Raw genomic sequence first — 22398 nt, 5'->3', positions numbered from 1 at the left:
AATCAGTACATTACAAACCAAACTTATCTTCCTTTCACTAACACCGACTCCCCGCTTTTCTCCATCTCTATTAATATCTCAGCTCTTGTATCTCAAAACCTCAGATCACCTTCAGTGCCTCAGTTCTTCCCACTCTTTCATATCCTCATCTTTTAGTCATTCTTCCTTTAGTCATACTTCCTTTTCCTTTTCCTTTCTAAACCTACCTCCTAAGTTCAGGTCCATATTCATGTTTGAAAAAGAAAGCAACACTTTCCCCAGCTTGTCTTCCTCAGTTTAGTCTTTGTACTTTTCGACCAATTTCTATTTAGTCTTCCTAAAATCTTGTTTCCTAAAACGTCACCTAAGTATTAAACCCTGTGCTAGATAACGAGAATACAAAGAGACTTTAAAAATATTCTCCGAAACTCCAGGAGCTAACATATTTGGAAAGATACACACATAAGATAAAAATTTAATAAAAGTAGCCATAGCAACCTTCCATTCAGAAGTATTCAATAATTCCAATGGTGTTCCATTACTTTCTATTCTATGTGCTGTTACTTTCTTTTTTCCTTATTTCAAAAACTAAGCCCTTAGCCTAGTTTCATAATCTGATCCTAACATATATCCTGTTGCTGTCCAGCCCAAATCCTCTAATACAGACGGTTTGGACAATCTGATGAAGCTACTCCTTACTACAAGAATACTCTTACTTCTTTTCTCTACTTACTTAAATCCTATCTATCCCATCTGAAAAAATGTTTACAAACTTGTCTTTATACACTCTAATCTTTGCCAGGATCACATTTTTTTTTTTTTTGGTTTTCTGAGACACAGTCTCACTATGTAGTTGCGACTGACCTGGAACTCACTATGTAACCCAGGCTGGTCTCGAACTCACAGTGAACCTCCTGCTCAGTCCCCCGAGTGCTGGGATTACAGTTGTGTGCCACCACACCTGGCTAGGATCACATGCTTTTTTGAATTGCCTATTGCACCTCCAACAATGGCTGGGAATTACTTCTTGTAATTTAGCATGGGATAAAAAATCTTAGAATTGGATCAAGAGCTGGCTCATTACTAACATTCTTTCTGATGATAGCATATATTTTGCCCAGGTTTATTATCCCCACTATGCAAAGTCTTCCTGTATTCCAAGCTTATCAGGCCTCATCCTTCAAACTTGCATTAGTGACCCAAAGAGAAAACAGAACAAACAAACAAAAAAAACCCTCAGGAGCACAGGCAACTGCCCCTTACCTGTACTCCAAACCTTCAATGTTTCTTTTGTGTTTTATTTGAGACAGGGTCTTGCTATGTAGTTCAGGGTGCCTTGAATTCACTATAGTAATTCTTGACTTATGAACATTTGAGTTGCAAACTTTCACAGATACAAATGGACCTAGGCTTACAAACATTTGTAGATGTGAATAAATCATGGAAGTAGCTCATGTGTCTGCCAGACACAGTCACAGCTGTGCTGCTGTGTGCTTAGTGTACAGTAGTACAAGGCTCAGTCAGAGCCCAGGGTGTCCAGAAGCAAGAGGAAAAGCAGAGGTGATGTGGAGGGGACTGCTAGGAAACACAAAGCAGCAACCATGGAAACAAAAGTGAAAACACAGTATAAGACTCACTTTGTCAGACTTATGAATGAATTAGAATTATGAACATTCTTCCAGAACAGAACATATTCATAAGTCAGGGACTTACTGTATGTAGACCAGGCTGGCTTCATGACAGTCCTCCTGCCTCAGCCTCCTATGTGTGCTACCATGCGCAGCTAATGTTTATTCTTTGTGCAGAGAAGAGGGAAACGAGATGGCTATGACATTATTTCTCCACATTTTCCCAAGTCTGTAGTACCTATTTTTATTTCTAGCCTGATTCTCTCACTCCTGTATACTCAATCTGCTTCCCCCATCCTGTATCTATACCAGAGACTCTGAAATGAACTCTTCTTCTTATGGTATTACAAATTTTAAAACTTCATACTTAAATTTTCATATTCTAATAGCACCCTATTACAATACTGGAAAACAGAATTTTCAATGATCATGGATATGTTCTGTGTATCTGTGCTATTCAGTATGGTAATATAAACCATACATACCAAGGGATATGTGATTAGTGTATATGATGAACTGAATTTTAAATTTTATTCAATTTTTATTAAATTTAAATAGCTACTTGCAGCTAGTGGTTACCACACTAGACAGCTCAGCCTCATAACTCTGTAAATATTTTTTTTCTGGCACTGGAGAATTGAACTCAGGTCCTTGCACTTGAGAGGCGGGCAGCAGAATCACTGAGCGAAATCCCCAGCCCACTCTGTAAATAATTAATAAAGTTTTATTGACATTAGCATTCTTTCAGGGAGCAATAGGAACGTGATCAAATAATGAATCTACCCTACCTTCTCCCCATAAGATCTCTCACCTAGGAATTCTAGATCAACAAAAAGAATTAGGAACACAATAAAACCTGAAGGACTAAGATATTAGCAGTCATTTAAAACCACAGTGGCAAAGAAAAGGGATATGAATTTTAGTAGTTGCCAACATTTTTAATAATATCAAATGAAAGACAAACATACCTTTATGCCTTCCTTAGGATCCTCCCGGATATTGATTTGACAGGATTTCTCTCGAGATGGGCACAGAAGATCCAAAATTTCTTCGTTGTAAATCTGATATTGTTGAAAACAAAGTGGCAAAAACAAGATGTTAACAGTGGTAATCTTGGAGTAGTGGGATCATAGGTAATTTTTAAAATACACTGCAACCTTCTATATTTAAAATTTTGCTTACAATAAGAATGTATTGTATTTTAGAATAAGTACAGGATTTTGAGGGGCTGAAGATGTAGTTCAGTGGTAGGTCACTTACCTAGCATGCATCAGACCTTGGGTTCAATCCTTGGCACCACACACAAAAAAAGGAATTTAACCTTATACATAACCATTTGATATTTTATAAAAATGAATCTACAAATTTACTTGTAAGAAAATTGAAACTGTATCCTCTTCCTTCTCCCCATCTACTTTTTGGGTACTAGGGATGGAACTCAGAACCCACACACGACAGGTAAGTGCTCTACCACTGAACTATATCCCCAAAGCTGATACTGCCCTCCCAATAGTCTCTTAGAAATAGCAAACAAATGTAAAATTACATGAATGCCCAAATTCAGCTCTTTGATAGTTTCATAACAGCATCAGCTTCACATACTTTGTTAAAATGTAAGCAATGGGTCCTTGGGGGAGGAAAAGATGGAGGTAGAGAGTAAAGTAAACAAAAAGAAAAACTAGCAACAGCAGGCAGAATACGTACTTAGAACAAAATTTAACAAATATCAAGCACTATTATTTGATTGATATTATTGCTGATGCCATTGTTTAATACAGTAGGCACCAAGTTATTTTTATATTCAACTATCTTGGTCACAACTGGGTTAATCTAAGCTCAAGAAGGTGATGTCTAACTCCCTTTCTTCTAACTCTGTATCTCTTATGCCTCATACTGAGATTCAACTTTAGGAGGAAGTATTCACATATAATTTAAAATTGTATGCTTAAATTAAATGTCTTTTTGGTATCATGAAGTTAGATATAATTGGCCATCTACTTGTATGCTGATATACACTACAATGCAAACTCCTATAAGGGCAGGTGTTTTTTTTTTTCTTTTTAATGAGTTTATTGGTACATTCTAGGTATACAATACATTTACATTCATTACTGGGATCTTGTACCTTTACATGACAGGTCTTGGTTCTTATTTTTTCCCCTTGTCCCTGTCCTTCCTTCACCCCCTCCTCCCCTCCCCATTTACAAACACTTTACTTCCATTTTTTCTTTTTAATTGAGCTTATTGGTACATTTTAGGGATACAGTACAGTTACATTCATTGTTATGATCTTGTACCTCTACATGACAGGTCTTGGTTCTCATTTTTTCCCCTTGTCCCTGCCCTTCCTTCACCCCTTCCTCCCCTCCCCATTTACAACCACTTTATTTCCATCTTTTCATTTTTCCATTTTTTCATTTTCTCATATTTTTTTCTTTTCCCTTATTCCCTTTTCCCCTACCCTTCCCACTTTCCCTACAAGGGGCAGGTGTTTTATCTGTTTTGCTTACTGATATCTTTCGAGTATGTGATATACCCAAGTGTCTAAAACAGTATCTGACACATAGTAAACACATTCTATTGCCACTTACATAGCTCAGTGTTGCATCTGATTTTTATAACATTCTTCATGAAGCAGGTGCATTCAGTCTCAAAATAGTGAAAGAAAATCAAATACTTTCTGCACACTCTACAGGGAATCAGTAATAGAGGCCAAACTAGAATTAAAGAATTCTTATCATTTTTAATATGGCAATCTGAATTTCTCTAATAATCAGATTAAATGGGCTATCTTAATAAGAAAAGAACAAAGTGGGAGGCAGATCTAACTGAGCTGATAGGTTTTCTCTATCAATTTATTAAAATGTAATTTACTAAAAAAACAATTTACTAATCTGAATCATGCCAGGAAAAATCCAATTTGGATTTATTTTTCTATCCAAAGATAATTTTGAATTCAGAATAATTAAAGATAAATCACTCACCTCCAAGTAAGATACTTTCAGAGTAAATTCAAAGTCACTCTTTTTATCAATTTCTTTGAAGAGCAATTGTATTACCCTAGGAATAACTCCAACTGTTGGTTCATTCTCTTGCTCTGCAGTGTATGCACCTCCCATGGAATAAGTTTTTCCAGAGCCAGTCTGGCCATAGGCCAGGACGGTTGCATTATATCCTGGCAAAATAGAGGTTATATGCATAGGAGCACTCAAACATCTTCATTCAATCAATATACTCAATTTCCTTCAGCAATTACTTGTAATAAAATTGAGATTTAGCCTTACGACCGATATTTCTTTTCTTTTTTTGAGACAGGGTCTCATGTAGTTCAGGCTGACTCTGAACTCACTATGTAGCTCATGCTGGCCTGAACTTACAGCGACACTCCTGCCTCAGCCTCTGAAGTGCTGGGATTACAGGCATGTGTTACTACGCCCAGCTAAGACATTCTCAGGAATAGCAGACACTAAGAAAAGTTCTGCAGATGCCAGGACTTCACACCACTCAAAATAAGCAAAGAAGAGTATCAGCCTCAGATTGTGCCCTCCCAATAGTCCTTGAAAGCTACAAAGGCAAATACTTAGATACGATTAAAATAATGAAAGCAGTCAAGCTAATGAAAAGCCTTTCAGAGGTTTATAATTCTGTCTCCCCTATCTTGAGCAATTCTAAATTGTGGGAATTTAAAGAATATCTTAGAAGCTGTATAAATAGAAGACGTTTTGGCTTGTCTTTCTTTGATTAAGAGTCTTCATTTGAAAAGGCAGCAACAGTGTTTTTTACTATTGATAAAAGTATCTACTCCCTATCTGAATTTAGAATGTACTCAAATCACATTATCTGGCTTCTCAGAAAAATCACCAAAGTATGATTCAACATGATATATATCCTTCACTTTTATAGAGTATTAATAAAGCATCATCTATTCAAAGATGCTCATGACAACTGACAAAAAGCAAGTTAAAGCTGTTAAGTTTAAGTAAATGCATATGAAAAGACCGAAAGGATATCCATTATTAACATTTTGATGTTTATCTCCTAGTATAGTAAGTGATATTTTGTTTTTTTCTGTTTGTGTTTTTTAAGTTATTAAATGGAATTCACTACTGAACACTGGCTATGGTTTCTGTTACACCAATGTAATCAGTCTGTTTGCAGAAAGACCTAGTCTATTTCTGTTTCAGTGTAGTTCTACTAAAAATGTTCGTATTTTATTTCATCAGAGAACCCCGATTACTAGTTACTTCAACATTTTCCTTTCATCCTATCAATTAAAAGTTTTGATTGAAATTAAAAGCAGATAAACCCAGCTAACAACCGTAGCAAGGTTTTAAAAAGAAGCAATTTGACAACAAATGGGCTTATCTCAACCTAAACCTCAATTGTTATAATTTACTAATTAAGTAGTAACTATTAAAATTGTAAACATGACATCCAGCACAACCATCATACCAATTAAATTTGCATAGCCACTTGCTACCATCTAATTCTCAAATCCCATTCCAGTTTTGTCAGTTGTTCCAATAACGGCCTTTATAGCAAAAGGATCTAGTTCACAATTACACCAGATTAGGTACAGATGAATTTTTCAACTTTAAGCATTAGTATGCCATCATTCTACTTCTTTTAAATGAATGTTTTGAATTGTTTTTTTTTTCTCATTGAGTTTATTGGTACATTTTAGGTATACAGTACAGTTACATTCATCATTGGGATCTTGTACCTTTACATGACAGGTCTTGGTTCTCATTTTTTCCCCTTGACCCTGCCCTACCTTCACCCCCTCCTCCCTTCCCCATTTACAAACACTTTATTTCCATTTTTTCATTTTCTCATAGTTTTTTCTGTTCCCTTGTTTTGAATTTTGAATAACCACTGTGCTAGGATAACAATTAGACATCTCTCAGGCTAATATCTACTGCTATGGTATTCAACATTTAAGCCTAACTGGTCATAGTATTCAGGGGCTGTAGGAAATCCCATTCTCCACCTAAAAGAATTTTCATCACTCAAGACCAATCTCAAAGGTTCCCCTTTCTGTGACATTCATCCCAAATCCCCCAAACAGAGTCAATGTCCTTTTGTTTTTCACACCACTTTGCATGAAAACTGCTACTTGTACAGCAGGACTGACTGACTCTATTGTATATTTATAACTTTTAAAATCGTTTTTTCAATAATATATGGTGCAACAAACTAAAACTTTTATGCATTCCAAATTATTTATGTATCATCTACCACTCTTCCTACTCCCTGGACTTTGAACTCTTTCAGGTTCTGAAAGCCACATTACTTATCCCTGAGTGAATAACACAGAATGAATACGGAGGCCTGGAACTCAAGCAGCTTAGCACACTGATCACCATCAGCACCCATCAAAGAGCTTATACTCTAATGAGATTCCAGGACAAAGAAAAATATGTACAAGTCAAAGGTAACCAGAACCTCAGAAAGCAAATGCAGTATGAAACCAGCTTCAAGGTTACAGAGACTTTCACAAATGTTATTAGCTTTCACAACTGTTATTAGGCTGTGGACTTTTTGGGTTTGTTTTGTTTTGATTTGGTTTAGCTTTTTTTAAAACTGGGTCTCACTGTGTAGTTTAGGCTGGCTATGAACTCACTATGTAGCCCGGGCTGGCCTCAAACTTTCAGTGATCCTCCTGCTGAGGTTAGGTTTGTGCCACCATGCCCAGCTAGCTTTGGGCTTTTTGAAGGCAAGAATCATGTTTCACTCATCCCCAAATTTGTAGAACCCAAGTACTGTGCCTGGCACCAAGTACATGCTCAAGAAACGTGGGCAAATTAGATAGCCTCACCTTTAAATATGCCTTTTATAAGTGGTGCTACCGCTGTATTAAAGACTTCTTCCTGCTCAGTAGAGGGGTCAAACACAAAATCATATGTAAAAGATTTGTCATTACCGACCACCACCTGCAGAAGACAAGGGACTAGGCATTAGGGGAAAAAATGGCTAGACCACGACCCTCACTGCTAACCAGTCCCAGCTATTCAGAGAAAAAGTCCTGGACTCTGCTACGCACCTGAGGCTCGCCGGGCACGAAGGAAAGGCACATCTGGCAGCCCTCGCTGATCTCTTTAGGGACTAGAGGGCGACAACGTAGTGCCACTCTCACAGGAATTCCTTTCACTTCTTCCTTCATGACCCTTGAGCAACACCGTCTCTGCAAGGGGGAGGGGGAAAAGGTTTGCTATGGATCTTGGTAAGGATCTTGCTGTGGGCAGGAAGGCCCTCCACACTGGGATCGCCACCTCCTGAGGTTACTTTCTCTGATCTGGCCACGACAGATAGGCCTGTCAGCCCGACATTCTCAAGAGTAAGGTGGCTTCTGAAATGAAGAGAAAAAAACCCAACAGAAACAGCGACCAAAAAACCCAAAGCCCCACGGTACGGGAGAGGCAGAATCTGAGCTAAGGTGTGCCCCCTTAACTCACCAAACTAACCGTCCCTTTCCCTGGTCTTTCCCGGTGTTTCCCCGGTCTTTCAAGGTTTCCAAATGCCCGGTCCCAAACAGAGCTTTAACCGCCAAGGTTCAAATCAGTCCCAGAGGCGCCAGCCAATCGAAGCGCAGACAGCCCGCAGACGCAGGACGCTAGTCGGCGCTTACGGGATGACGCATTAGGAAGGGGCGAGCAACCTCGCCACAGCACTGCCCCGTCCCTATTGACGTAGCCAGCATCCGGTTCCGGTTCCCAGGCTGAAGTGGCGGTCCCTGTATTTTGGAGCTGCTGAGGCCTGGCTCCTGGTGTGGTGAGAAGTTTACGCGGTAGTAAGCGCGGGACTCAGGCAGAGCGTAGGAGGAGGATCTAAAGGTGGCTTAGTGGTTAAGGAAAAGCGGATGTGGAGACTCCTTCATTACCAATTACCCCTAGAGATTATATTGTGATTTTGGATAGCTGGAGTTAGTACTTCCTTAAATTTAGAAAGCAGATATTTTTAGGCACGATCTTGTTTTCCTGTTCTCTAGGATAGAAACGGTAACATCTGTTCTGCAGGATTTTTGCATTAAATGAGATCATGTTTTTAGAGTGGTACTCTAACAAGTTGCTTTGCATCCATATATATATAGGTTTATTCTCATCGCTTTTGTCCACTAATCTACACTCTCCACCCCGTGCTGGAGATTGAACCCAGGGGCTCCTTACTACTGAGCTACATCCCGACCCTTTTTTATTTTTGCGTCAGGGTCGCTCTCAGTTGCTCAGACTAGTTTCATCCTCCCGAGTGCTGCTGGGATTATGGTTCATTACCATGCCCAGCTCCTTTTTCAAGCTTAGTGCCTAAATGTCGACTGACAGCCATGGATGCTATGGAACTGCTTTCTGAAACTTGGTATACTACCTTCCCTTTTAAATCATTTTTACTTCGATTTATCTTTCTTTCCAGGCTCTTGTCCAAAATGGACAGCAGGATTCCTTATGATGACTACCCAGTGGTTTTCCTGCCTGCCTATGAGAATCCCCCAGCATGGATTCCTCCTCATGAGGTGGGAACCATCTATATTCCTGAGAAAAGGATTTTTCCCCTGGGTATGAGATGAGGCATGACAAGGTTAGAAAGTTAAATGGAGAGTGAATCTCAGTCCTTGTTTTAGCCAAAAGACCCAGAAGATGAATTTTGAGCAACCGGGGAACATTGAGAATGTCTTATAGAAGGCTTCTGTGAGGGTCCATTTACACCAGTGAATTTTGGAATTCTACATTTCATTCTTTCAAAAAGTGAAAAGTAGGGAGCTTCTGGGCTGCTAGTATGTCCTCATGGTAGACACCTACTTATTTGGACAGTGTTACTTATTCTACCTAATTTAAGTCTATGACCTTATCTTTTCCTGATTTGGGGATGATGTATTAGTGTTCCAGAAAAAGGTAAGTGTGACATCTAATACTGGTAGTAAGATTTCTGGGGTTGCTGCCTTGCAGAGAGTATACCATCCAGACTACAACAATGAGTTGACCCAGTTTCTTCCCCGAATTGTCACACTGAAGAAGCCTCCTGGAGCTCAGGTAAGCTTCTAGAGCACCTCTAATTCCAGGCTAGATCTGTCCATACCAGAATTTAGCTGTTTGATGGAATGGGTTGGAAACACCACTTCTGCAAATTGTCATTTCCCTCAGGAACACACAACCTGAGCTATTGTAAAATGCTGCTACTCATTGTGCTTTTGTTTTCGGTGTATCTTGATCTCTAGTTCTGTTCTCTTGTCTTACAGTTGGGATTTAACATCCGAGGAGGAAAGGCTTCCCAGCTAGGCATCTTCATCTCCAAGGTGTGTATGCCTGATATACAACAGGAGTAGCTACTTCCCTTTGTTATTAAATTGTAGTACCCTGTTATCCCAAAAGCCTAGAGAACAGTGAGTTGATAGACTCAGAATAGGCATACGTGGTAACACCCCTTTCTCATTCAAAATTTTGCATTTGGCAAGCAAGCCATGTGTCTTCCTGCATCGGCCCAGAAAAAACAGCCCCTTATATTTGAATAGCACTGAACTTCACCTACGGTCTTCTGAAATTACCCCACCCAGGTGATTCCTGATTCTGATGCCCATCGAGCAGGTCTTCAAGAAGGGGACCAAGTTCTGGCTGTGAATGATGTGGATTTCCAAGACATTGAGCACAGCAAGGTGAGCACAGCACTTGGGCTGTGGTGAGACAAGAAGCCATCCCAGTAGGATGGGTCAGACAGGTTGGACAAGGTTAGCCTAATCTGTAATTTGATATAAAAGGATCTCTCCATGATAAATTAACAAGAAGGAAGTGGCTATTAGTGACCCAGAGGGTTGGAATGTCAAATCTCATTCCTTCTGTTGTATTCTGCTGTGGGTTACATCTCATTTGTACATGCTGCTATGTTTCTTCCAGGCTGTTGAGATCCTGAAGACAGCCCGTGAAATCAGCATGCGTGTGCGCTTCTTTCCCTACAGTAAGTGCCACTTTATTTTTTATTTGGCAGGGCCCTATGCAGGGGACACTTTGTTTGTTTGGTACTGGGGATCGAACTCGGGTCCTTGTGCTTGCAAGGCAGGTGGCAGAACCACCAAGCTAAATCCCCGGCCCCAGAGACCCTTTAAATTACTACTGATGACTAGAAGCTGCACAAGTTGGGAATGGGAAATTGGGATCTCAGGCTTGATAATAACCTGTTCAATTCCTTCTCTTTTTTTCTTTTCCCCAGATTATCATCGCCAAAAAGAGAGGACTGTGCACTAAGAATTGCAGCCCACTAGACAGTTGCAGCACAAGCTGGCTGGGCCCTAGGGAAGCCACTTGGGAAATTGTTTCCTCAGCCCCTTCCTGACACATTGGGTGGGAAGGATGCAGAGACATATAGCCAACTGCATTACCCAAACTGTATTGTATGTTTAGTTCCCTGGTTTTCTGGATGAGCTTCATTCCCTGAAAGAAGGTTGCCAAGTGTAGGATAAGCCTAGCCTGTAGAGAACCCAGCTAGAAAAGGTAACACATTTACTGGATGCCATAGGCTAGGTGCTTACACAGGTTAACATTTTGATTATAGAAATCAGTAGGAAAAAGAATCTTCTATCTGATTGTCTTGGCCATCTCATCCCATCCTTTTACTACTACAAGTCTTATATTCACTTTGGGGACTCCAATGAAACACTATTTGCCTGTTCTCCATCCTCTCCCCTCAAAAGTTAAAATACAGAATAAATATGACTTTTGAATGATATCGATTGGACATAAAATGCTCTTGAGACAAGAAGCTCTTCTAAACAGAGAAATCAGTGGAAGAAACAAACATCTAGCCTGGCCAGAACATTGGAGAGGCCACAGAACCTTAGCTACAGTGTAACCAAAGAATGGCATAGGGTGAAGGGTACTGGAAAAATAATAACCCTTCCCCTAGGAGTTTTGGATGTTTTCTGCAGGGGACAGAATTAATATAATTCTTCATTGCTAGGTTCTTTGATCTGGAACTTAAGGGTTAGACACACTTCTTTCAGAGGCGGCAGTAAGAAATTGTGTCCAATTTCTAACTTGTAGATTGACTACCAACTTTGCTCTTTTTTTTCCCCCACCCTGACCCAAAAGAACTTTCTGCCCTGTTGTTAGATATCTAGTTGCCGATATATTGTTAGCAGTAGAAATGGAGTGCCCTGTGATGAAAGCTTCAAATTTGCCTCAAAAAGATCCTGTGGAGCCTAAAGAATGTAAAATAATTTAAGAATGTTTATAATTTATTCTCCTGGAGAGTGATTCTGTTGGTCTAAGACAGAACATGGAAATCTGACTTTTTTTTAAATAAGCAAGGTAAGTCTTTTTGAACACTGGGAAACACTGTTCAAAATACAGATATATCTCTATAAGGAAACTGTCTCTTCCCATATATCCTACCCCATCTCTACTAAAGTACTCCTAGAGGCTCGGTACCAGTGCTAGGTGGGCACTGTCCCCTGTCAACAGAGCTGGAGGTAAATTTCCCTCTCTGCTTCTTGGGAAATCTTTTATTCTATGCTGGCTCTGTTTGCTCTGCTGACCCCTAGTGGCCATGTAAGAAAAAAAAAGAGGTTTAGGTACTCCCTCAAAAGTATGTAACTGTACTGTATCCCTAAATGTACCAATAAACTCAAAGCTGAAAAAAAAAAAGTATATAGGCTGAGGTGGCCATGTTGAGTTCCAAGGCACTTGCTATGATTAAAAGAAAAGAGGGAGAAGGATGTCACTTTGAGGTATTTGGAATGATTCTGTGTTGGGGCATTAGCATTAGGTAATTCCATTGTGGGAGTACAGATACAGTGTGAGGAGAGTGTAAGCATAACAGGCTGAGGCTAATGGAGCACTTATTTATTGAGGGTGAATGTAAGGAAACGGTGGAGAATGAATTGTATTGGCCTTTGAGATTATCCCAGCTACTGTAGAACTGTACTTCCTATAGATGTCTTTCAACTGTTTGAGAAGAAAGGGTAGAATTCCCAGGCACTGCAAGAACCTGTGGGATGCAGTCTAAAAAAATGGTAGCACTTTCAGGGGTTCCGTTTACTCTACACCTTGGAGCTCGAGGAGGCTAAGTAGCCAATTATGTAAACACCCTATCTATACCTGAGAGGAGATAAGGCTAGTAAGGAAAGTCCAAATGATATAAATCTACCAGATTAGGCAGAGATGGCCCAAGCTATTGATAGGAACAATAGTTTTGATGCCTGAGTATTTAAAAGGCCCCACATAAAGATGTTAACCTCTGAAGTATATGTTAAGAAAGGTAATAGAATAAGGTAACTACAGTCAGTTCAACTCCCAAGGACAATTTCTAGCAAAAGCATGAGGAATTCTAACTGATCCCCTTCACCTAAAGGCAAACCAGGGAGCTACTTTGGGCTAAGTTAGTCCCTTTATCCCTTAAGTTCTACTGAAGCAAAAAAAGGCTGGCCGTCAACTCAGCAAAGGCAGTTTGCCTTCTCTGCTTGTGTGTTCCCTACCCCAGCAAAGCTGGAAAGAAGGACACACACTTCTTGCACCAGAGGTGAAATTACTTCTGGAAAAAAGAGCAGAAACCATGTACCACAGATAGCTATGCGTATGTGAATGGTGACAAGCAAATATAAAAAAATTTCAGGCTAATTTCAGACTTTTGTGGTACATGGTGGGAAGATTATCCAAAAGAAAGAGGTGGTGGGTAGTAGAGACAGTACAATGGAAATATAAAAGGAAATGAATATTATGTTTTTTTACCTTGTAACCAGTTTGGGTTCTTGTCTCAGTAAACATTGATGTCTCCTATGCTCTTTTTTTTTTTTTAAGAAAAATTTCTTTATTTCACATCCTGATTTTTAGAAAACCAGTGATGTTCCTCTGGAAAAGACAATGTACTCTCCATTTGCTTTTTTTTTTTTTTTTTTGTACCAGGGATCCAACTCAGGCCCTTGTGCTTGTGAGGCAGATGCAGCAACCACTGAGCTAAATCCCTGGCCCAGAATTATTTATAAACTTAATCTATCACTTCCTGAAAATGTGCTATTATTGATGTGAAAAGTCTATCAGAAGTATGAAAAATAAATCCAACAGAACACCAATATCATGATTACTTTAAGGCAAACGTTCCTTTTTGGTTGGTTACAAGTTATAGTAGGAACCACTGAGCTAAATCCCTGGCCTCTCTCCACTTGCTTTTAAGCCTTTAATGAGTGGCTTTCCTTCTCAGCACAGTCTTTTCAGCCAATAACATAAACATTATTCAGAGCCTTGTCCATCATCAGTTAAGCAGAAGGTAGTTCTGCAGATTTGTCTGGACAAATGAGAAGCAATGGAAGGGCCCAGAAAGTGGTAACCTAGAATTAGCAGATAAGAAAGGGTAGAACCTTGTGAAGTGTAATGATGCTTCCCTACGGCCAGGAACCCTTGAAGCATTAAACTCATGGCTCTTCTGCTCTCTGATACTGATAGCTCCTCTCCAAGTAAGCAGCATTAGTGGACCTTCCCTACAGACTGAATTTGAGGTGTATCAGAAGAAATCGTGCTTACACTCACCTTCTGTTCAGATCAGTCTCCTTACCCAGTAACATAATGACAACATTGTAGCGTCTTTCCTACCATACAGCTACCCACTTACCTATCTCCTTGAAAGAAATGATTTCTGTGAGAAAATATGCTGCAGAGTCGAAACACTTAGAAGTTTGGAGAGAATAATGTATCTGTCCTTTCTCTATTAGTCTTATCAACTTCCCTATTGCTTCCTTCATAACCTTTTTGTCAAATAAAATCTATAACTCACTTGTGTTACCATGGACAACCACTGCCATAGTTGAATTGCAAATGCAGCTAGACTACAGATGAAGCTGTAGAATTGGGCTGCAAGAAAGTGGGAAGGGTAGGGGAAAGGTAATAAAGGAAAAGAAAAAAATAGAAAATGAAAAAATGGAAATAAAGTGTTTGTAAATGGCCGGAGGAGGGGGTGAAGGGAGGACAGGGACGGGGAAAAAAGTGAGAACCAAGACCTGTCATGTAGAGGTACAAGATCCCAATAATGAATGTAACTGTACTGTATGCGTAAAATATACCAATAAACTCAATGAGAAAAAAAAGAATTGGGCTGCAAAAGCATTCCTGGCCAGCCATGTCCCATAACTGCAGTATAAAACAAATATTTAAGAGGAAGATGGGAAAAATACAAAAGAAACTAGCTTTTTAAGAGCTAGAAGCTAGCTCTTTAATTCCAGCACTGGATGCTGCGTAGCTGGAATCCCAGCACTTTTGGAGGCTGACAGGAAGATCACAAGTTCAAGCTTAGCCTGACCTACTTAATGAGACTGGGTCTTAAAAAAAAAAAGATCTGGGGATGTAGCTTAGTGCAAAGGCCCTAGGTTCACTCTAGTACCACAAAACAACTAGAATCTAAGTCAAGGAGACTGGATGTCTGAAGAGGGGCTGCTGTTGCCTCAAATCAAGTGGCCTACAGTTCTAGGACAGGTTAGGCAATCCCAAGATACTATTGTGATTAAGGAAACACCCTGCAGAACAGCAGATTTAAGGATTCACACCATCTTAATGTTACAGTTGCCAGTAAGTAAGGGCAGAAAGAATAAGAATCATCACAGGGTTTGGTAATTTGGGGGAGGCTAATCTGGGAAAGTGCTAACCTGTCAAGAATGAGCTGAGGGGGTTGAGGAATAGAATTAAAGGTATGAACTTTTTACACTTTGGGGTCCTCTAAGTGCACGGTCTTAGGAAGTTAATTCCCATAGCTGCCTGTGACAGAGTCATATTTTCCACAATTCTCTCTCTATTCCCAATACCCAGCAGTCTTAGAACCAGAAGTAGAGAATTCCCCTTTAGGAGGTTGTCCTGGCTCAACTTCCCAGCACTTCCAATGGATAGCTCTGAGGAAGAGCGCCCCAAGTGAGTTGGCCAAGGAAAGCAGCAAAACTGTTGGGTAACTGGTGGTGGGCTTGCCTGACAGGCACAGTCCAATCTGTCTGTCCTTCATGAAGCAGATGAGGATGGATGTCTTGGGCATTGTACAAGAGGGAGCTAAGTAGGCCAATTATTGGCCTTTCTCCCCATTAATCTCCATGAACCCCTTCCTCCACACACACACTCCAAACTCCCAAAGAGGAGGAACTCCATATCCAGGAAAAGCACCCACCCCACTTCATACCATTCAACCTTCCCATCGCCAAAGCCCAACCTAGACCATCATTGGCTGCTGTGCTCTCCCAGAATATCGATTTGGATTGGCACAGAGCCTGGTGTTTGTATTTCATGTCTGTCTCCAGGCCACAACCTCGGATTTCACTCTGCTCCCGGTCTCACAGGGTCCAAAAGCATTCATTGCAGCCTGGGTGGGGGTGGGGAGCGAAACTGGCTTCCCACCTTTGGCCCTTGGGCCACCTGCTGTCTCCCCACTCGCAATGAGGGTGGGACCCAGGCCTAGGCGTGGCCCCGCCCTCTCAGTTTACTACCCTGGCTCTTGCAGCGCCACAACCTACTCTGGTCCTCGGGGCAGTGGGGACAGTAGGGTGATCTGAGGAGTAGGATGATGGGGTGGGGATGGGGATGGCCACATTCAGAGAGAAAACTGAAGGGTCCACGAGGGGAAGGCAGGTGACACTGCCAGAGAGAAGTCTGAGGCCACACGGGAAAAGTACATGCTAAGAATAAAACAATCACGGGAGTAGGGACAGGGGAGGTGCAAGGGAAGGATCATTCTCAGTACTCTTCACGAGATGGAAATACAAGGAGAGCGGCAGGCACGTCTGGACAAAAGAATTTATTAGAGCGTTAGGGTGGGGCTTCCACCTAGAGGGGCGTCAGATCTAGGCGCTCAATTCTCCTCATCTCCCTCCGCCGCCAGAGCCTGCTGCGTCTCGGCGCGGCCGCCTTGCTCCTGCTTGGTAAAATCCTCGATGACTGTGTCCTCAGAGCTTTCAGCAGAGGAGACTGGGGGCGGGTGGAGTGTTAGGAGCGGCGTTCACTACCCTTTCCTGACCCCAGAGAAGAAGAGATCCGGCCTCTGCTTCTCAGTTCCAGAGCCCCCTCTCAGTAGCGCCTCCCCTCCACTGACCACAATGGCTTCAGTCTTTTTGTTCCCTCACCACTCTCCCAAAACAAAAGTCCCCTAGGAGTGTTAGAAAAGAAGTAAGAACAGAGGGGGTCGCGGAAGCAGGGAATGGGAGAATGGAAGAAGAAAATGAGGGCAAGTGAACAGGCAGAAGGGAAAAGGGAAATAGAACGTATGAGGGGGAAGGACAATTCCCACAAGAGCAGGGGGTAGAGGGCGGGAAGTGTAGAAAGGGAAAGGACAGCACAGGAAAAGCACTCGGTTGTGACAGGAAGCCAAACTATATGTTTCCACTGCACATGTATTGAAAGCAACGCCATGGGGAAGCCTTTACATTTCCGTGGTCATAAAATGGAGGGTAGCAGTGAGGCTCCCAAGCCTCATATTCCCTTACCTAGCCGCTTCTGCAGCAGGCATGGGGAGGGAGGAAGAAATGGAGCTGAAGCTGATAAGGGACTCTTCAGTCCTCTGAAGAAATGTTTTTACTCTTTTCCCTCCCTTTCAAGTCCTTCGCCTCCCACAAAACACAGACACCCAACCTGCTCATTGACATTGCATCTCTACCCAAACTGCTAAGAAATAAGATCAGAACCTCTCGGCCCCCAAACCTGGACACAACCAGTCCTGTGGGCCCCGCCTGGTCACTCACGGTGAGATGGCTTTGGGTGGATCAGGATCAGGGGCAGCTCAACACCAACATCACTGCAAGGATTCCCAAGGTGGATTTACTGACATCACTACAAGCCCAGTCACGGAAACATTCTCCCTTAATTTTCCAGTTGTAGGATGCCTGCAGACTCTTCCCAACCGCTGTTTTGAATTAATTTATGTTTGTGATACTGAGGATCAAACTCAGGACTTTGTTCATTCTAGGCAAGTGTTCTTCCACTGAGTAATATCCCAACCCCTCCCCCACTTCTGTGGTACTGGAGATTGAACCTAGTACTTTACACATGCCGGGCAAGCACTCCACCAATGAGCTACATTCCCCCTCCCACTTTGAGATAGAGTCTTGATAAGTTTTTCTAGTAGGCCTCACATGTTTGATCCTCCTGCCTCAGCCTCCCTAGTAGATGAGATTACAGGTGTATGCCACCATATGATGCTTGACTAGTCACTCTTTTGGTTTCCTTATCCCCTCATCCTCCCCATTCTGTCCATCTTCTCGCCCCATTGTCTCTCACCTGGCTATCAGATCTCTTAGGATGCTGTGGATAGACTAGCACCCCATATTAGGGGTGAAAATGGGGAAGAGGCAACCTAGTTTTACTGGGAGATGAAGGATCATGAATAAGGCCAACTTAGTCACAGAATGGGTTTCTGGAAGGAAGGTGACTTGCTCATTGAGCTCACACATTTGGGAACTTAGTCTGGGAGAAGGGGAACAGCTTGACTGGGTCAGTTCGAGTGGGGTAAAAAAGCAATACAAAATGCTTGGCTCCCCAGCCCCTGCCCAGACAGACTTTGAACCCTCACTCTCCAGACACCATCAGGTTGACTCTGACTTTGTAGGACACCAGGATCCCCAGCAGCTCCTTGTTCATTCCAGGTCGAAGACTAGCAATTATAGTATCCATTTTTGTATGTTTGGGATGGGAGAAGTCATTCATTTAGTCCTCTACTTCCTTCCTGTGCACTCCCACCGCCACAGCCTATTACTTTTTTTTTTTCATTAAGTTTATTGGTACTTTTTAGGTATACAGTACAGTTACACTCTTCATTGGGATTTTGTACCTTTTACATGATGTCTTGGCTTTTATATTTTCCCCATACCCCTGCCCTCACCTCACCCCCTCCATCCTTCCCTATTTACAAAGACTTTGTTTCCATTTCTTGTATTTTTTCTTTTCCCTACCCTTCCCACTTCTACTTCTTTAGCCCTTTTCTCCCTATTTCACATTATCACTTATACAATTCAAACCTTATTTACACTTTTAGTTTTTCACACCAAAGAAACAGCCTATTACTTTATATCTTCTCTCAGAAGATCTACCAGCCTGTAATCTCTCCTACCTATTGGGACTACAGTTCTCTTCCTAAAATTCAGTTTTACCATATTATTCTTTTTTTAAGATTCTACCCTATTGAATAAAACTATTCTGCTTAACTTTCAAGACCCAAACAATCTGTCCTCATCTACTTTTGTCTAACCTTCTCTGCCCTAACTCCCATATCACCTGGGATACAACAGACCTGTCCTCCTTCTATGGTCTGAAAATGTCCTATGGATTATCACCCTCTAGCCCGGGTCCATGCTATGTCCCCAGTCTGGCATGTTCATTTTTTCTTCTGCTGATATTCAGAGCTTGCACATTCTGAAGATCTAGTTCATTCTACCTCTTCTGGAAAGCCTTTGCCAATTATAAAGTTGGCTTCTTCTAACTTCTGTTGGTCTCATAATCTGAGCTACATGCACTAACATTAAACTATTAGATTGCACTTTTATTATTTGTTCTTTATCTAGCCCATACATTGACTAAAGGCAGAGAGGATCTTAAACATTGTTTCGTATCCTACACATTGCTTAGCATAGGAATGGCCATTTAATAGGTGATCAACCAGTGCCTGCCTTGTAAGCATAAGGACCCTGGTACCAAAAAAAAAAAAAAAATAGGTGATCAATAAAAATCTGCTGATGGAAAAATAAGATACTGCAAGCTATATGATTGTGGGAAAGTCTATTTATTGCTCTGGGCAGCTGATACCCTCTCTGTAAAATAATGCTATTCGCATGATTTCTAAAGGTATTTCTAGCAATAACAGTCTATATCTATCGGTTGATAAGGCATAGGGTGAGGTCATGGAATTTATGCTTTTCAGTTGACCGATGGCTTTTGGTGGGTGGCACATTTAACACTAGGGCCTCTGAAGACATAAGACCAAATTAAAGACATCACAGAATTCTACCAGTTCCTTCATATCATTGTCCCTTTTATCCTCTTTTTCCTACATTTCTCATTCCCTAATCTTTCACTCTATAGTCTCTGGAGAATAGCTGCTGTAGCGATCAGAGTGTTTAGAGCCAGATGACATGTAAAAGAATGCTGTCTACCTCTGTTATTTGTACAACCTTGGACAAGTTCCTTCTCTGAGCCCCAGGGTCCCTAAGTGTAAAATGGAATAAGAGCATCTGTCCAGCCTACTTTAATGGGATTCTGATGAAGACAATATACCACATATGTAAGGCCTCTGTGAACTGTGAATTATACATAAAGAGTTTATCCTCCATATTTTCCTTTCTTGCTGCCTGTGGCCAAAGTGTACCATTGGTCCCATGGGCATTATTTAGCTTGTTGTTGGCTCTCAGGCTTGGAAGGGGTCTGAACATTGGCCAAGAGACATTTAAAAAGTGAGTAGGCTTCACTGAAGATGAAACTATATAGTATATGGAACGAGTTATAGGTAAGAAATGGAGGTTGGAAGTTACATTTGATCTTACATTGTGCTAGAGGCCAGATGGGTATCTTCATGCTTGAGTTTGCCATCCAGTGCCAGGCCTTGTTTCTGACAGTTGGCCAGGAGTGGGGTGAGTGCAAAGCTCTGAGAGAAATTGTAGTTAGCAGCTATAGTCTCCATTTGAAAGGAGAACAAGAGAAGAAGTTAGGCTAAGTTTGCCAAAAAAGTATACCTTCACTTTCAGAAGTATCTTACACAATCCCAAAATGCTACTGGATTATCTAAGAGAAGTGATATATCTAACTAGGAAGAGTAAGAGGATTAGCTCTGGTGGGGAATCCTTATGCCTTCTACCCTCTCTTAGAATGCTGATGGTCCTCCTCAGGGAAAGTTAGTTCCCCTCCCTCTAGTCCTAAAATCCTTCACTTTCTACATTTTAGCGCTCACCTTGACCTTCCTCATTCCTGCATCCCTTCTTTCCCCAACCCCCTTTTCTGTGTCTTAGCCCTCTTCCTACCATCCCAACCCTTAGCTTTGTCCCCATCCTCAGCATCAGCTCACGTGAATTCCTGAATGAACACAGTCTTGGTGTACTTGTCTAGTGAGTAGAGGACAACGTCTGTGATGTGGTCAACTGAACAAGCCAGGAAAAGCAAACGACTATAATCAGTGAGTCATCCTTCAGAACCCTGCTCACTGTTCACAGATGCTATCTTATACATGGGTACCCATACATAATTCAGTAGTATGTGCTCAGTGACAAAGGTATATATTTGAAAAAGCTTGCATTGGAGGGAAAACCAAGATTAATACAGACAGGTAAGTGGAGCAGAGTACTAGAAAGAAACCTATCTGTGATTTGCGGGCCAGATATGGGGCTGCAAGAAATGAAGCTCACTTGAAATCTTGATTTTTTGATGACTTTGTTGGTGCAGTTGTTGATAGAAACACTGACAGAAATGGGTTCTCCATGGTAGTGAACCTGAAGCAGGAGGAGAAGCCTATCCCAAGGTTGAAGGAAGAATGTTCAGATCAAGACCTAGAATTCCTGTTTCCTGAACATTATTGCTGTCCTGGCTCTCATCTTTGCCTACTCAAAGAGGAAATTGGTGAAGAAAGGGTATCATATTGATTCCAGGTCAGAGGCAGAAAGTATGGTCACTAACCTCCCTGTCCATCCAGGGAGTTGTAGGGGCTGAGCTGACAGAAGGAAGCGGTGGATGGTCTGGGCATAGGGGCCCAAGGCTCCAAGGGTGCAAACTGTACTTTCTGGACAACCAGCCTCACAGTCTCTGAGTAGGGACCAGGAAGTTAGCCGGAACATCACTTTTTGGAACCACAGAGCTCCTCATGCTACTCCCATAGCCCAGTCTTTGCTTGAGTATGGGATAGGAGAAAGGCTCCCTCAGAGAACTCCTGTAGGAATTCTCAATGTAGGTATGTAGACCAAGGGTTAGAAAATATAGTCCACAGGCCTAATCTGGCCTGCTACTTGTTTTTATATGGCTTGTGAGCTAGGAATGGTTATTACATTTGTGAATGGTTGAAATAAATCGAAGAACAATATTCCACAACACGTGGATATTATATAAAATTCAAATTTCAGGATCTATAAATAAGATTTTATTGGAACATAGCCACATTTTATTTATGTAGAATTAGTGGCAGCTTTGTTCTACAATGGCAGAGATGAGTCTTGCGACTGAAACTGTGTAACTCTCAAGACCTAATTATTTCTCTTTCAGCCCTTTACATAAGTTTGCTGACTTCTTCCCTAGGGTGAAGAAGAGCAGTAAAAGAAGACTCAGAACTGGGTATCCAAACTAATGGGTATGGTGTAATAGAGGTCAAAAGTAGGCCTGTTTTTGTCAGAAGAACAGGATCTGGTACTTGGCAGGAGCTAAAGATGGGGTTTTGGGAGAAGACCAAGAATACTTCTTAGAGATTTTCTCCTCCAGGTTTTCAGCACAGAAAACTCTTCACTTCAAAGTCAACCCCACAAGCCTGTAAAGAGGATAGGGCAAAGAGAACTCATCTGCAATGCTGTTCCTCCCTTCTCTGTGAGCCTATAATAAAATGCCTGGCCCCATCCCTTAGCTGTCTACTTCTCTAGTCTTGTCCACCTGCACCCCTGTTCTACTTCCCTGGTACTACCTGTCTGCCCCTCTGCAATAGATTGGATATAAAATGACCCCCAAAAGCCCATGTGTCAAAGGGTTGCTTGATGGCCTGTGGCTGTATTTGGATATGGTGGAACATTTAAGAGGTTGGTCCTGGTTGGAGGAACTTTGTACTCTCTAAGGGGATATTCATTGGGACTCCAGTCCCTTCCTACCTCTTTTTTTTTTTTTTTTTTTTT

At 41.5% G+C, this 22398-nt stretch overlaps 3 protein-coding genes across 5 annotated transcripts in view; 1 reads left to right on the top strand and 2 right to left on the bottom strand.

Moving 5' to 3' along the window:
• The window catches only part of Kif4a (kinesin family member 4A), a 119139-nt gene extending 110993 nt beyond the window's left edge, over positions 1–8146 (bottom strand). Inside the window, exons 1-5 of the mRNA XM_010632162.2 lie at positions 8063–8146; positions 7651–7791; positions 7426–7540; positions 4592–4782; positions 2576–2668 (exon numbers count right to left, since the gene is read on the bottom strand). Of these exons, the coding sequence (XP_010630464.1) occupies positions 2576–2668; positions 4592–4782; positions 7426–7540; positions 7651–7770 (519 nt within the window). The 5' untranslated portion in view covers positions 7771–7791; positions 8063–8146. The remainder of the gene's footprint in view (positions 1–2575; positions 2669–4591; positions 4783–7425; positions 7541–7650; positions 7792–8062) is intronic.
• A 105-nt stretch (positions 8147–8251) lies between these two features.
• Pdzd11 (PDZ domain containing 11) lies at positions 8252–11316 on the top strand. Of its 3 annotated transcripts, none has more exons than XM_010632166.2 (7): positions 8252–8394; positions 9015–9114; positions 9548–9631; positions 9838–9894; positions 10153–10251; positions 10490–10550; positions 10803–11316. In XM_010632166.2, exons 2-7 carry the CDS (start codon positions 9028–9030, stop codon positions 10835–10837), a joined length of 423 nt encoding a protein of 140 aa, XP_010630468.1. In that variant the 5' UTR covers positions 8252–8394; positions 9015–9027; the 3' UTR covers positions 10838–11316. The 3 variants fall into 3 exon arrangements, with proteins under 3 accessions (XP_010630468.1, XP_010630467.1, XP_010630466.1); XM_010632165.2 differs by having other exon boundaries at positions 8252–8397; XM_010632164.3 differs by having other exon boundaries at positions 8256–8378.
• Positions 11317–16406: 5090 nt separating this feature from the next.
• The window catches only part of Arr3 (arrestin 3), a 14621-nt gene continuing 8629 nt past the window's right edge, over positions 16407–22398 (bottom strand). The window contains 13 exon segments of the mRNA XM_010632218.1: positions 16407–16506; positions 17038–17047; positions 17293–17345; positions 17828–17851; positions 18120–18200; positions 20083–20213; positions 20597–20686; positions 20950–21021; positions 21202–21281; positions 21284–21329; positions 21362–21365; positions 21975–22012; positions 22014–22043. Of these exon segments, the coding sequence (XP_010630520.1) occupies positions 16407–16506; positions 17038–17047; positions 17293–17345; positions 17828–17851; positions 18120–18200; positions 20083–20213; positions 20597–20686; positions 20950–21021; positions 21202–21281; positions 21284–21329; positions 21362–21365; positions 21975–22012; positions 22014–22043 (759 nt within the window).

This window comes from Fukomys damarensis, unplaced genomic scaffold (genome assembly GCF_012274545.1).
Source record: "Fukomys damarensis isolate Sample0158 unplaced genomic scaffold, DMR_v1.0_HiC HiC_scaffold_39, whole genome shotgun sequence".
NCBI classification, from domain to species: domain Eukaryota; kingdom Metazoa; phylum Chordata; class Mammalia; order Rodentia; family Bathyergidae; genus Fukomys; species Fukomys damarensis.
This window is presented reverse-complemented; position numbering and strand designations above follow the sequence as displayed.